This window comes from Trichosurus vulpecula, chromosome 2, assembly GCF_011100635.1.
Source record: "Trichosurus vulpecula isolate mTriVul1 chromosome 2, mTriVul1.pri, whole genome shotgun sequence".
Classification (NCBI taxonomy): Eukaryota; Metazoa; Chordata; class Mammalia; order Diprotodontia; family Phalangeridae; genus Trichosurus; species Trichosurus vulpecula.
Genome location: NC_050574.1, coordinates 145,033,908 through 145,046,458, shown reverse-complemented (window position 1 = coordinate 145,046,458; position 12,551 = coordinate 145,033,908). Strand labels below are relative to the sequence as shown.

Sequence of the window (12,551 nt, the reverse complement as noted above, 5' to 3'; positions counted from 1 at the left end):
TGCTCTCAGCTGTGATCCCTTGATAATAGGCCACTGACAGTTCTGGTATGTGCCTGAAGAGCTAGCACAGACTGCATGGCAACATTGAGTGTAGATACAGCCTTAGAAATGTTTTGTTATTTTTTTTCATGTTTCATATTAAACAGTCTGTGTCTCCTTAATTGATCCTTTTTCCAGTAATGAGTTGTAGTTCTGTCCTCATCCTGTCAGATTTGTCATATTTCTCTAACTTGGGTACACCATTACTAAATTACTTTTCCAATGCCTGATTGTGGTATGGAGGAGAGCCTAGATTTTCAAAGCTTGGGACAGTGGAGCACAGGCTCCAGCAGGTCCTATCAAGCCAGAAAACCTTCAAGTATGGACTTGGTGATGGGACTCTTAATTGTTGTCTAAGGCTATAGAGTTTGGAGAGGCTCCAAGCTGACCACAACAGTTCTCAAAGGCTGGCTCCTTTTTGTTGTTTGTTTTATATATATAGCACTTGTGTATCCACTGTGATAAACTGGCAAAGTCTTGAAATACTGAAATACTTCACCTTAAAATGAGACAGATTTTGAGAAAAATGTAACATCTCTATACAAGTTCTGACAATAAATTATTTAAAGGTGTCATCTTTGTCATTTTAAAGTTGGATTGTTGAATTTGAGAGAAAATGAGATTAATTTATTTGAACATCTGACAGCTATTCTAAATATAATATTCCCAGTGTATGTACTCTTGGAGGATGCTTTATTTCCCATTTAAAATTTAAATGACATCCATTATGCTTTGATGCTATGTAAATCAAAGTCCATGCTTTCCTTTCTAGAAGATAGAAATGAAATCACACTTGTTCCAATTTTTTTCCTTCCATTCATAGTGCATGAATTATATATCCTCCATGGTGCTAGAGCTGAAGAGTTGCTAAGGTTTTTTTATTACTTAATAATTTGCTTCTTAATCCTTTATATTGAAATTATAAATACATAAACTTAATCCACTGATGAAGTAATATGAGGATATTTAATGCATAGATAACATATTCCCACATGCAGAACAAATTTTCTTCCTCATATAGCAGGCTGCTAGGCTAAGTATCAGTCACCTTTTGCTGTATTAAGGTGACTTACACTTTCTTTTATGAGGTGTAGAAGCATAATCTGTTGCTTTTGAGATTCCATTTCCAAGCAATGACCATTGGATCATAGATTTAGAGCTGAAGGGGCCCTTAAAGGTCACTTAGTCCAGTTCTCTCATTTTACTAATGAGGAAGCCAAAGTCCAGAAAGTTTTAAGTGACTTGTCCAAGTAACATAGCAGAGCTGAGGATTGAAATCAGCTCCTCTGACTGAACATCAGTGCTCTTTTGGCTGTGCCTCACTGAATAATAAGGATTCCTGTCCTCCCAATTTTCACCATTTCAATTAAGCTACAGCATACTATGATTAGTTACATATACAGAAGTGGTGTGGAGGATATCATCAAACAAATGCTTGACCAAAAAGATGATTTTATCATAAGAGAAGGATGACTGATAACTGATAATATCCAAGTATTAGAACATCTCTTTAAGAATAGAGATCCAATTTTATACTTTATTCATTATTTACTTATTTATTCAAAAACATTGAATATACTTGACATACAAAGCCCTATCACTTTTAAAAAAAATGCGAGCTATGATTATGTGGTCTGTCCTGTTTCCAGGAGTATACAAGCCACAATATTCTTCACAGAGCATTATTTCATAGTTTGTCTTTTCATATGGTATATCACGGTCACCATTCTTTAATTCCCAACTGATTATATATGCTAGTTAAATTATAGGTCTGTCAGTGGATATCTTGTCCTTTCTAAGAGATTCCATAAGGATCATTTCAGCCCAAGACCTCTGGAATCCCTAAGGAAGGAATAATTCAGAAATACCTTTCTTATCTGGGGAAACAAAAGGGTGATATTGTTGGGAAGTGCTTTGCTTTTTTTCTTTTTCTTTTTTCTAATCATTATTTATTTAATATTTTTAGTTTTCAGCAATAATTTTGACAAGAGTTTGAATTACAAATTTTCTCCCTATTTCTACCCTCCCCCCACTCCAAGGTGGCATATATTCTGGTTGCCCTATTCCCCAGTCAACCCTCCCTTCTGTCACCCCACTCCCCCCTATCCCCTTTTCCCTTACTTTCTTGTAGGGCAAGATAGAGGTTTATGCCCCATTGCCTGTATATCTTATTTCCTAGTTGCATGCAAAAACTTTTGTTTTGAACATCTTCTTTTAAAACTTTGAGTTCCAGATTCTCTCCCCTCTTCCCTCCCCGCTCACCCTGCCTAAGAAGGCAAGCAATTCAACATAGGCCACATGTGTATCATTATGGAAAACCCTTCAACAATACTCATGTTGTGAAATTCTGACTATATTTTCCTCCTTCCTATCCTATCCCCCTTTATCCAATTTTCTCCCTTGACCATATCCCTTTACAAAAGTGTTTGCTTTTGATTACCTCCTCCCCCATGTGCCCTCCCTTCTATCGTCCCCCCTTTTTTATCTCCTTCCTCCTTCTTTCCTGTGGGGCAAGAAACCCAATTGAGTGTATATGTTATTCCCTCCTCAGGTCAAATCCGATGAGAGCAAGATTCACTCATTCCCCCTCACCTGCCCCCTCTTCCCTCCCAACAGAACTGATTTTTCTTGCCACTTTTATGCGAGATAATTTACCCCATTCTATCTCTCCCTTTCTCCCTCTCTCATCCCTTAATTTGATTTTATTTTTTCAGATATCATCCCTTCATATTCAACTCACCCTGTGCCCCCTGTCTGCGTGTGTGTGTGTGTGTGTGTGTGTATATATATATATATATATATATATATATATATATATATATATATGTATATTTCCTTCAGCTGCCCTAATACTGAGATCTCATGAATTATGCATATCATCTTTCCATGTAGGAATGTAAACAAAACAGTTCAAATTTAGTAAGTCCCTTGTGATTTCTCTTTCTTGTTTACCTTTTCATGCTTCTCTTGATTCTTGTGTTTGAAAGTCAGATTTTCTATTCAGCTCCGGTCTTTTCACTGAGAAAGCTTGAAAGTCCTCTATTTTATTGAAAATCCATATTTTGCCTTGGAGCATGATACTCAGTTTTGCTGGGTAGGTGACTCTTGGTTTTAATCCTAGCTCCATTGGCCTCCAAAATAGCATATTTCAAGGCCTTTGATCTCTTAACGTAGAAGCTGCTAGATCTTGTGTTATTCTGATTGTGTTTCCACAGTACTCAAATTGTTTCTTTCTGGCTGCTTGCAGTATTTTCTCCTTGATCTGGGAGCTCTGGAATTTGGCAACAATATTCCTAGGAGTTTTCTTTTGGGGATCTTTTTCAGGAGGTGATTGGTGGATTTTTTCAATTTCTCTTCTACCCTCTGGATCTAGAATATCAGGGCAGTTCTCCTTGATAATTTCTTGAAAGATGATATCTAGGCTCTTTTTTTGATCATGGCTTCCAGGTAGTCAAATAATTTTTAAATTATCTCTCCTGGATCTATTTTCCAGATCGGTGGTTTTTACAATGAGATATTTCACATTGCCTTCCACTTTTTCATTCCTTTGTTTCTGTTTTATAATAACTTGATTTCTCATAAAATCACTAGCTTCCACTTGCTCCAATCTAATTTTTAAGGTAGTATTTTCTTCAGTGGTCTTTTGGACCTTCTTTTCCATTTGCTTAATTCTGCCTTTCAAGGCATTCTTCTCCTCACTGGCTTTTTGGAGCTCTTTTGCCATTTGACTTAGTCTATTTTTAAGGTGTTATTTTCTTCAGTATTTTTTTGGGTCTCCTTTAGCCAGTCATTGACTTGTTTTTCATGGTTTTCTCGCATCATTCTCATTTCTCTTCTCAGTTTTTCCTCTACTTCTCTTATTTGCTTTTCCAAATCCTTTTTGAGCTCTTCCATGGTCTGAAGCCAGTTCATGTTTTTCATGGAGACTTTTGATGTAGGCTCTTTGACTTTGTTGACTTCTTCTGGCTGTATGTTTTGGTCTTCTTTGTCACCAAAGAAAGATTCCAAAGTCTGAGTCTGAATCCGAATCCGTTTTTGGTGCCTGCCCATGTTCCCAGCCAACTACTTGACCCTTGGGTTTCAGGGTATGACTGCTTATAGAGTAGAGAGTACTTTGTTCCAAGCTTAAGGGGTTGTGCTGTTGTTTTCAGAGCTATTTCTATACAGCCAACTCTGCCACACCAGCACTCCTCCTCCCCCAAGAACTGCTAACGCCTAACCAGGAATCAGATCTCAGATCTTAAGCAGGTTCTGCACTCCCCCTCTGATCTGCCACTTAATTCCTCCTACTAGGTGGGCCTGGGGCTGGAAGCAACTGCAGTTGTAGTTCTGTAGCTGAACCACTCCCTCTGCCCCAGGGGTGGTGGCTGAACCCAGAACTCCTTTCACTCTGTCCCTGCAGCTTTTCCCACTAACCTTCCCTGTTGTCTTTGGTGTTTGTGGGTTGAGAAGTCTGGTAACTGCCACAGCTCACTGATTCAGGGCTCTAGGGCCTGTTCCGCGCGGCTCCCGTTCTGGTTGGTCTGGGCACAGCCCGCGCTGGGTTCTGCTCTGCTCCCAGCTCTGTGCTCAATAGACCTTACCCAGCAACCATCCCGGCTGTCCTGGGCTGAAGCCCTGCTTCCCTCTGCTGGGTTCTGCAGTTCTAGAATTTGTTCAGAGCCATTTTTTATTGGTGTTTGGAGGGTCCTGCGAGCCGTAAGCAAGTCCCTGCTTTCCAGTTGCCATCTTGGCTCTGCCTGCCGCGCTCTGCCCTCCCCATGCAGTGCTTTGCTTTTTTAACAGCATGAAGGAGGTGGCGCTGTCACTACATAATTATGGTGAATGAATATTTACCTGGAACAAATGGATTGTCTTGTTTACTTTGTGGTATTATTGAATTTCTCAATGCTGAGGGGATCCTTGTCTAAGCCTTGTGAAAGAATGGAGCAGTTCCTCTGCAAAGGCCTTTAGAGGGTCAGAAATTTGGTATTATTCTCCCAATAGGGGTCCAAAGAGAAATATATTCTGGCTGATAGTCTGGAGAGCACTGAGGAGGTGGTGCTGCGGAACAATTCTTGATATCAACACTGGCACCAGGACAAGCTGTGTGAAAGATGGCAATGATCTCCTAGTTACTTTACTACAGATGACTTTGACTTGTGATGAAGAATTCAGCAACTGTGTCAGAGACCGTGTCATCATCTGTACTGTGGCTCTTAAGTTCCTGTGATGCTCCTGCTCCTCATCACTAGCTTATATGGACCAAGTGATTGAAATCTGGGACTCTGTCCTTCCAAAAAATAGAGGCAAAGCCTGAAATTTCTGGGCTTAGTTGTCTTCCACATTTTTTCACTCTTTTGGGGATGGATAGGGGGATGAACATGTTTTGGTTTTGCTATATTTTCCTATTTCTTTGCCTCCTTTTTCTTCTTCCCTCTCTTATTCCTCTTCTTTGTACTCCTTTTCCAGGATGGCAGCCTTATTGCTTCCCAAGATTAGGGACATCCAATAATGGCCACTTTCTCTTCAAAAATCTGATTTTCATCTTTATCATTCAACTAAAACTGCCCTCTCTTTAATTACCAAATTATTTACTACTCAGTAGCCAAATCTAATGGCCTTTTCTCAATGCTCATCCTTCTTTATCTCTGTGTTATCATATTCTTTTCCTGAATACTCTCCTCTCTAGATTTTCGTGACAGTCTTCTCTCTGATTTCTTCTCCTATATGTCCTACCAACTCTTTTCTCGTACTTTTGTCATTCTTTTTCCATATCACACCCATAAGCCGTGGGTGTCCCCCAAAGCTCTATCCTAAGCCTTCTTTTTTCTCTATAGTATCTCTTTAATGGGTTCAAGTTATCTTCTCTATGCAGAATATTTCCAGATTTATATATCTAGCCCCAGTCTCTTTCCTGAGCTCAAACATGGCCAACTGTTTTTTGCACATCTAGAACTGGACATCAGAAGTCCTATGGACTACTTTAGGTCTAACAGAACTGTAGGCTGTTCTAGCCCCTACTCAAAAGGCAGACTTACAAGTGACTCAGTAAACAGTGTTGGCCCTCAGAATATGCAGGTATGGAATGTAGGTTCTGCAAAACCTGACAAATCCAATAAGCCTCTACGCTTTCTTATTAGATTGTGGGAAGACAGGTATCAGTAGCTTATTTGGTTTTCCCCCATCCACTGTATTCCCCCCAAACTTGACTGAATGGGCTGGATCCTGGATCATCTTAGTGTTGATTTTCCAAACTTTATCCCTCATGATGGGCCACCATCCCCTTTTGGGCCTCAGTCACTCTGATCTCATTAAGGTAAATCAACATTACTTGATCAGCATAGCAGTATACATCAGTGCCTTTAGTAAGGGAAGCCTCTTTCCATTCTGCCCACCAAAATATGGCAGTCTCATACCAAGAACTCATAGAAAGTTTAGGTAGCCCTGCAGAAGTATGGCCTTTTTATAAATGCCTTTAGGTGATCAAGAAGCCACATCAACATAGTCCAAGACCACTAAGCTACGTCAGTGGTAGTATAGCTTGATTGGCCCCCCAAGAGCTTCCTCACCTTTTAAAAAATAGGTTTTTATTGATATGCTTTGGTTTTACCTTGCCTAGATATTCTCCTGTGTCCTCCCCACTCTGAGGAGCCAACCCTCAAAACAAAGAATTATTTTAAAAATAAAGAGAAAAAAGCAGCGTAACTGATCAATACATCAAAAAAATCTGAAATTATGTATACAGTGTTCCACACCTGTGGGACAACCCCCTGTTCCCAGCAGTGGACTGTGCTAAACTTATGTCAGGTTGAGAGCCAACCCCAAGAAACCACCTGACACCTATAGGAAGAAGTTAACTAAATGCCGTTGTTTAGAAAAAAAGCTAGAGTCTCCCTGTCCCTAGATGACTCCCTGACCTAAGATAGGTGCATTTAGAAATGGTATTAATTCTTTCAGTTTCCAATATTCCCAGCTCCAAAATTCTATGATTTTATCTCTTAGTCAGTAAAAAAACCTTTAAATAGTGTAGTTATATTTACAAAAATGTTTATTACATTGTGTAGCAAGTTCAACTTTGTATATTAGGCTGAGAAAATACAAGGACCTGATTGTGATTAAAAATATTAAGAAAGCTACAAATTAATTAAAGAAATATTTCTTGGTTTCTGGTGAGATAAAGAGATTCTTTTTAAAAAGGCAAAATTTTTAAAAATATAAAGTTATTGTCATAGATTGACATATCCTTCACGAAGATTTTCTTATATTTCAGATTAGTCAACAATTATTAATCACCTACTGGTTGCAGAGCAGGAGGCAGCTAGGTGGCTCAGTAGATAGAGTACTGGGCCTGGAGTCAGACCTGAGTTCAAATCTAGCCTCAGGCACTTACTGGCCAAGTGACCCTGGGCAAGTCCCTTAACTTCTTTTTGTCTTAATCTGCTGGGGAAGGAAATGTCAAACTACTCTAGTATCTTTGCCAAGAAAACCCCATAGACAGTGTGGTCCATGGGGTCATGAAGAATTGGACTCAACTGAATGATGGAATGACAATAGATGCAGAGCTCTGAGCTAACTACTTAAAAAAATACAAAAATTGGTAAAATATACCATTCGTGCTATCAAGGAACACATAACCTACTAATCAGTCAATCAATAAGAATTGTAAGAGTTTTACAGTGATCTGAAAACAAAGATAAAAATTATTTCCCTGCCCTCAAGGAGCTTACATTCTATTCTCAGTTCTTAGCAAAGTACCTAGCACACAGTATACAATTAATAAATAGTTATTGACTGACTCGCAGGGGAGGCAACATGTACATAAATTAATATGTATAAACACTATACATACAAACCAAATTTTGGGGAGAATGGGCACTAGCAGCTGAGGGAATCAAGAATGGCCAAGATGAACTTGAATGAAGCAAGGAAAAAGCTTTAAGTACTTATATGTGCAAAGCACTAGGGATACAAATGGAAAAGGGAGACAGCCCCTGTTCTGGAGGAGCTCATATCCTAATGAGGATAGCATGTATAGGAGATTTTTAGCTGCAAGTCATATAGAGAGATCCCATGGTCCTGAGTGTACAGAAGCCAAGCAGATGCTGGTGCTTTGTCTTTAATGTCATTTCCACTGATGGAACCTTTCAAAGATGCCAGGGATTTGGGGGGTAAAAGGTTTCCAGAAGCTGTTGTCATGTCTATAACTTCCTCATCAGGACTATGTCTCCCTCTTATTTTGCTTTTACTTCTACTTTACTGCAATTAATACAACTAAGGAATTCCCATAGAATGATTACATATAGTAAAACTTGTACTATTTGAAATTATAATAATGGAAAATATGGTAAATGGTTCTAGCCTGATAGAAATATGCAGTGCAGATTTGAGTAATTCAAATAATGCAACACTTGATTCCATAGCATTTGATATTTATGCATTTTTGAGAAGTCTTCTGTTGCATTAAGATAATGCCAAATGTCTGAAGAGAAAGATGTGTATTCCAAAGTTTTGATTTGCTTTTCTTTTGTTGACATCACTCAAAAATGTGTATTTTGCCAAGATCATTATGTCGTCATCAATCTAGTGCCATGCCATCTATAGTCACATCATTGCCAATGCATAGTTACTTCCTGAAGCATTTACTGAAAATGAAAATTGAGTTTAAAGAAAATTTTCCATGAGAACTGATGTCTTACTGTAAAGTAGCACTTTTCTCATACATAATGTTAGAATTTTTAGTTTCCTGCTGTTTGTATCCTTGCTTATGATAGGAAATATTGTTTTTGACCTTACTAAGATATATTATAATTACTGATAGTGTGACTTAAATTTGAATATTTTAAACATTTTAAACACAGATCCGTGGCTTACTCTTGGAAGGATGCAGTTTTGATGGAAATCGACTCTCTGAAAACCAGCACGACTCTCCCAGTGTGTCTTCAGTCCTGCCTTGTTATATGTCCTGGATTCCACAGGTACAAGTTTTTTAAGAGCTAACTCTGTTAAATCCTATGATTAACTGGAGTATTTTTTAGGTAATAGAATACCATGTTCAGTTTGATACATTTGACCAGTTTTTAGAAAAGCATTTCACTCATTATTGAAGTTTATTTTTAATTTAAGGTTTTATAAGAATTCGTTTATTATGGAATTTCTACTTCTGTAAAATGAGGTGATTTTATTATATGATCTTCCACTTTTCTTTTAAAATTAAATGCTATGAAAATTTTAGTTGTTTCCCCTTCATTTGAAGACTCTAATAAAAAGCAGAATTTTGAAAAATGAAATATGGGGAATATTTGGTAGGAGGTTTTTTAAAAAAATAAAACAGATTCAAAAAAACTAATGCCATCATTTCTAGTTATTATGTCAAATAAAATGGAAACATTAAGTTAAAGGGATGGGCAAGGTAACTAAAGTTTCATATGTCATTAGACCTAATTACAAAAAAATTTCAGTGTTTAATGTACTGCCCAAATTTTGCTCCAAATCTATCCTTTCATAGGTACCAGGAACTCCAAATAAGAAAATTTTCTCAATGAAGGCAAACCAGCAACTCATTTACACCTTACAGTCTTAGAGAATTGCCTGGAACACAGAGATATTAAATGACTGGTCTATTTACATATAGCCAGTCTTTGTCAGAGACATCACCTGACTGCAAGACCACCCTCTAGCCACCATACTATACTACCTTTCGTAATTCCTAAAACTAGATACAAAAGGAATATCCGTATCAATAGAAGAAGCTTTCCTGGAATTTTCTAATTATAGTAATTATTTTTGTCACATAAAAACCCAAAGGAGCAGAATGGTATCTTTTATCTCTTAATCTGAAGTCTACAGTACTATTCCTGCATGAAAATATCGAAGTGTTGATTATATTAACGTTGTTTAGTACACAAAAAGCCAAAATTCTGCCTTTGTAATTCAGATCAAACTAATCAACTTGGGGAACTTTTAATTTAAAAAATAAATTTGAAATATTCCATGTTAAAAAAAAGTTAACATCAATTAACAAGCATCACTTGAGAAGAGAGTAACACATATGAATTTCCAATCACCTTAAAAGGCACAAATATTGGAAATTTAGTACTGTGACTTTGTGCCAAACCAATTTTATTTCCATTTTTATAGTATGAGACCATATTGCAAGGGGAAGTCAGAGCTATAATGTATCTTCTTAATTTCATTCTGGCCTTTTATTACATTTCATATGACATTTTTGCCATATTACAACCTTCATGACTGTAATGGCTTGCAAACCATAGACAAAGGTTAATTATCAATAAAAGAACCATGTTACGTAATGACATGTCCTTCAGGAATTTGTTCTGAACTTTATTATGTTCAGTATCTTTAGTGATGACCTATATGAAGGAATCAAGATTTTCTTCCTCAAGTTTGCAGACAATTTCAGACTTGAATGACTAATAATTTGGGAAACAAACATAAAATTTGCAATGACCTTGATTAATTGAAATGTTATTCCTGTTAAGAGAAGATTAAATTTAATAAGGACAAATGTAGGTTAGTACATTTGGGGATAAAATCCACAAAGTGAAATTAGAGACTAAGAATTACTTACTAGGTAGAAGAAAAATACATGGAACTAACCAAACTCTTTCCTATAAAGTGAATACTAATCATCCATAGTAGTATGGTTATGAACAAAACCATTATTTTATTGGGATTATATTAAAAGCAAATATGACACAGAAGTTCTGGAAAACAATCCTTCCGCTGCATTTTGTGTCCTATCCTGTCACTGAATTTTAAACTCACTAAATGGGAACTAGTTCAGAAAACTAAAATAAATTATTTAAAGGTTAAAAAAGAAGTTCTGTGAATAAAGGGATTTAAAATTGTTTAACCTGGAGCAAAAAAGGCTTAAAGTGACTTAATTTCTCGTCCAAACATAGGAAGGATTTTTATCAGGACCGTCCCTAAACAGAACTTTGTATTGAAGTCTCACTATCTTGTCTCTGAGCCCCCCTTTTTTTACCTTTGCTGTGATTTTCCTCTCAAAGAAACCAGTAATTTCATACTGCTTATCTATACAGTTGTCTGTAAGTTCTCAGTACTTTCAGAGTGCCCATTCTTCCATTCTGGAAAGAAAGAATCTGATAAACGTGTTCACACCAACTTGTTGGTTGTCATCAAGTTGTTTTTCAGTTATGCTCGATGCTTCATGATCCCATTTGGGGTTTTCTCAGCAAAGATACTGTACTAGTTTGCCATTTCCTTCTCCAGCTTATTTTACAGATTGAGGAACTGAGGTAAAGAGGGTTAAGCTAGTAAGTATCTGAAGCCAGAGTCTTATTGACTCCACGCCTGGCACTCTGTCCACTGTGCCACATAGCTGTCCAGCTTGCTGGTACTTATAGGCTACTCCATGCAAAAGTATTTATATTTTAAAAGAAGACTTTTAAAAAAGACAATTGCCCTCTTTAAAAAATTTATATTAATTGTATTACAACAGCCATTTAAAGTTTTGCAATTTACATATTTAAAATAAGTAAATTCATTAAATGTAACTTTTCTGTTGCTCTCAGTTTCCATCAGGTTTCTTTATCCACTCCATATTGCTTTTCCTAATAGCTCATAGCTGTTAGTTTTATTATTGATATGGTCAATTATGCTGATAATTTTCCTAATATTGAACCAGTCCTGCTTTCCTGGTATAAATCCCACCTTGTAATTGCGTAGTCTCCTTGCTAGTATTTTATTTAAAATTTTTGCACCAATATTCATTAAGGAAATTGGTTTGTAGTTTTCTTCCTCTATTTTTGCTCTTCCTGGTTTAGCTATCAGTATCATATTTCTGTCATAAAAGAAATTTGGTATGACTCCTTTACCTATTTTTCCAAATAGTTTATATAGTATTGGAATTATTTATTCTTTAAATGTTTGGTAGAATTCACTTGTGAATCCAGTTTGCCCTGGGAATTTTTCCTTAGGAAGTTAATTGATTGCTCGTTCAATTTATTTTTCTAAGATGGTGTCATTTAAGTATTCTATTTCCTCTTCTGTTAATCTAGGAAATTTATGTTTTTGTAAATATTTATCCATTTCATTTAAATTATCAGATTTATTGGCATATAATTATGCAAAATACCTCCCAATATTTGCTGTAAATTCCTCTTCACTGGTGGTGAGTTCACATTTTTCATTGTTGATACTGTTAATTTGGTTTTCTTTTTTCTTCTTTAAAATCAAATTAACCAGTGGTTTATTTTTTCATAAAACCAGCTCTTAGTTTTATTTATTAATTCAGTGGTTTTATTAATTTCAATTTTATTAATCTTTCCTTTGGTTTTCGAATTTCTAATTTGGTATTAAATTGGGGATTATTAATTTGTTCTTTTTCTAGCTTTTTTAGTTGTGTGCCGAATTCATTGATCTCCTCTTTCTCTTTTATTCATGTAAGCATTTAGAAAGATAAAATTCCCCCTAAGAACTGCTTTGGCAGCATCCAATAGGTTTGGTATGTTATATTGTTATTGTCATTCTCTTGGATGAAGTTATTG

General features: G+C 36.5%; 1 protein-coding gene across 2 annotated transcripts in view; it reads left to right on the top strand.

Annotated features, from left to right (window-relative positions):
- The window catches only part of DYNC2H1 (dynein cytoplasmic 2 heavy chain 1), a 414,726-nt gene that overhangs the window by 382,077 nt on the left and 20,098 nt on the right, over positions 1-12,551 (top strand). For both annotated transcript variants that reach the window (XM_036745232.1, XM_036745230.1), the window contains one exon: positions 8,880-8,996. In XM_036745232.1, the coding sequence (XP_036601127.1) occupies positions 8,880-8,996 (117 nt within the window). The remainder of the gene's footprint in view (positions 1-8,879; positions 8,997-12,551) is intronic.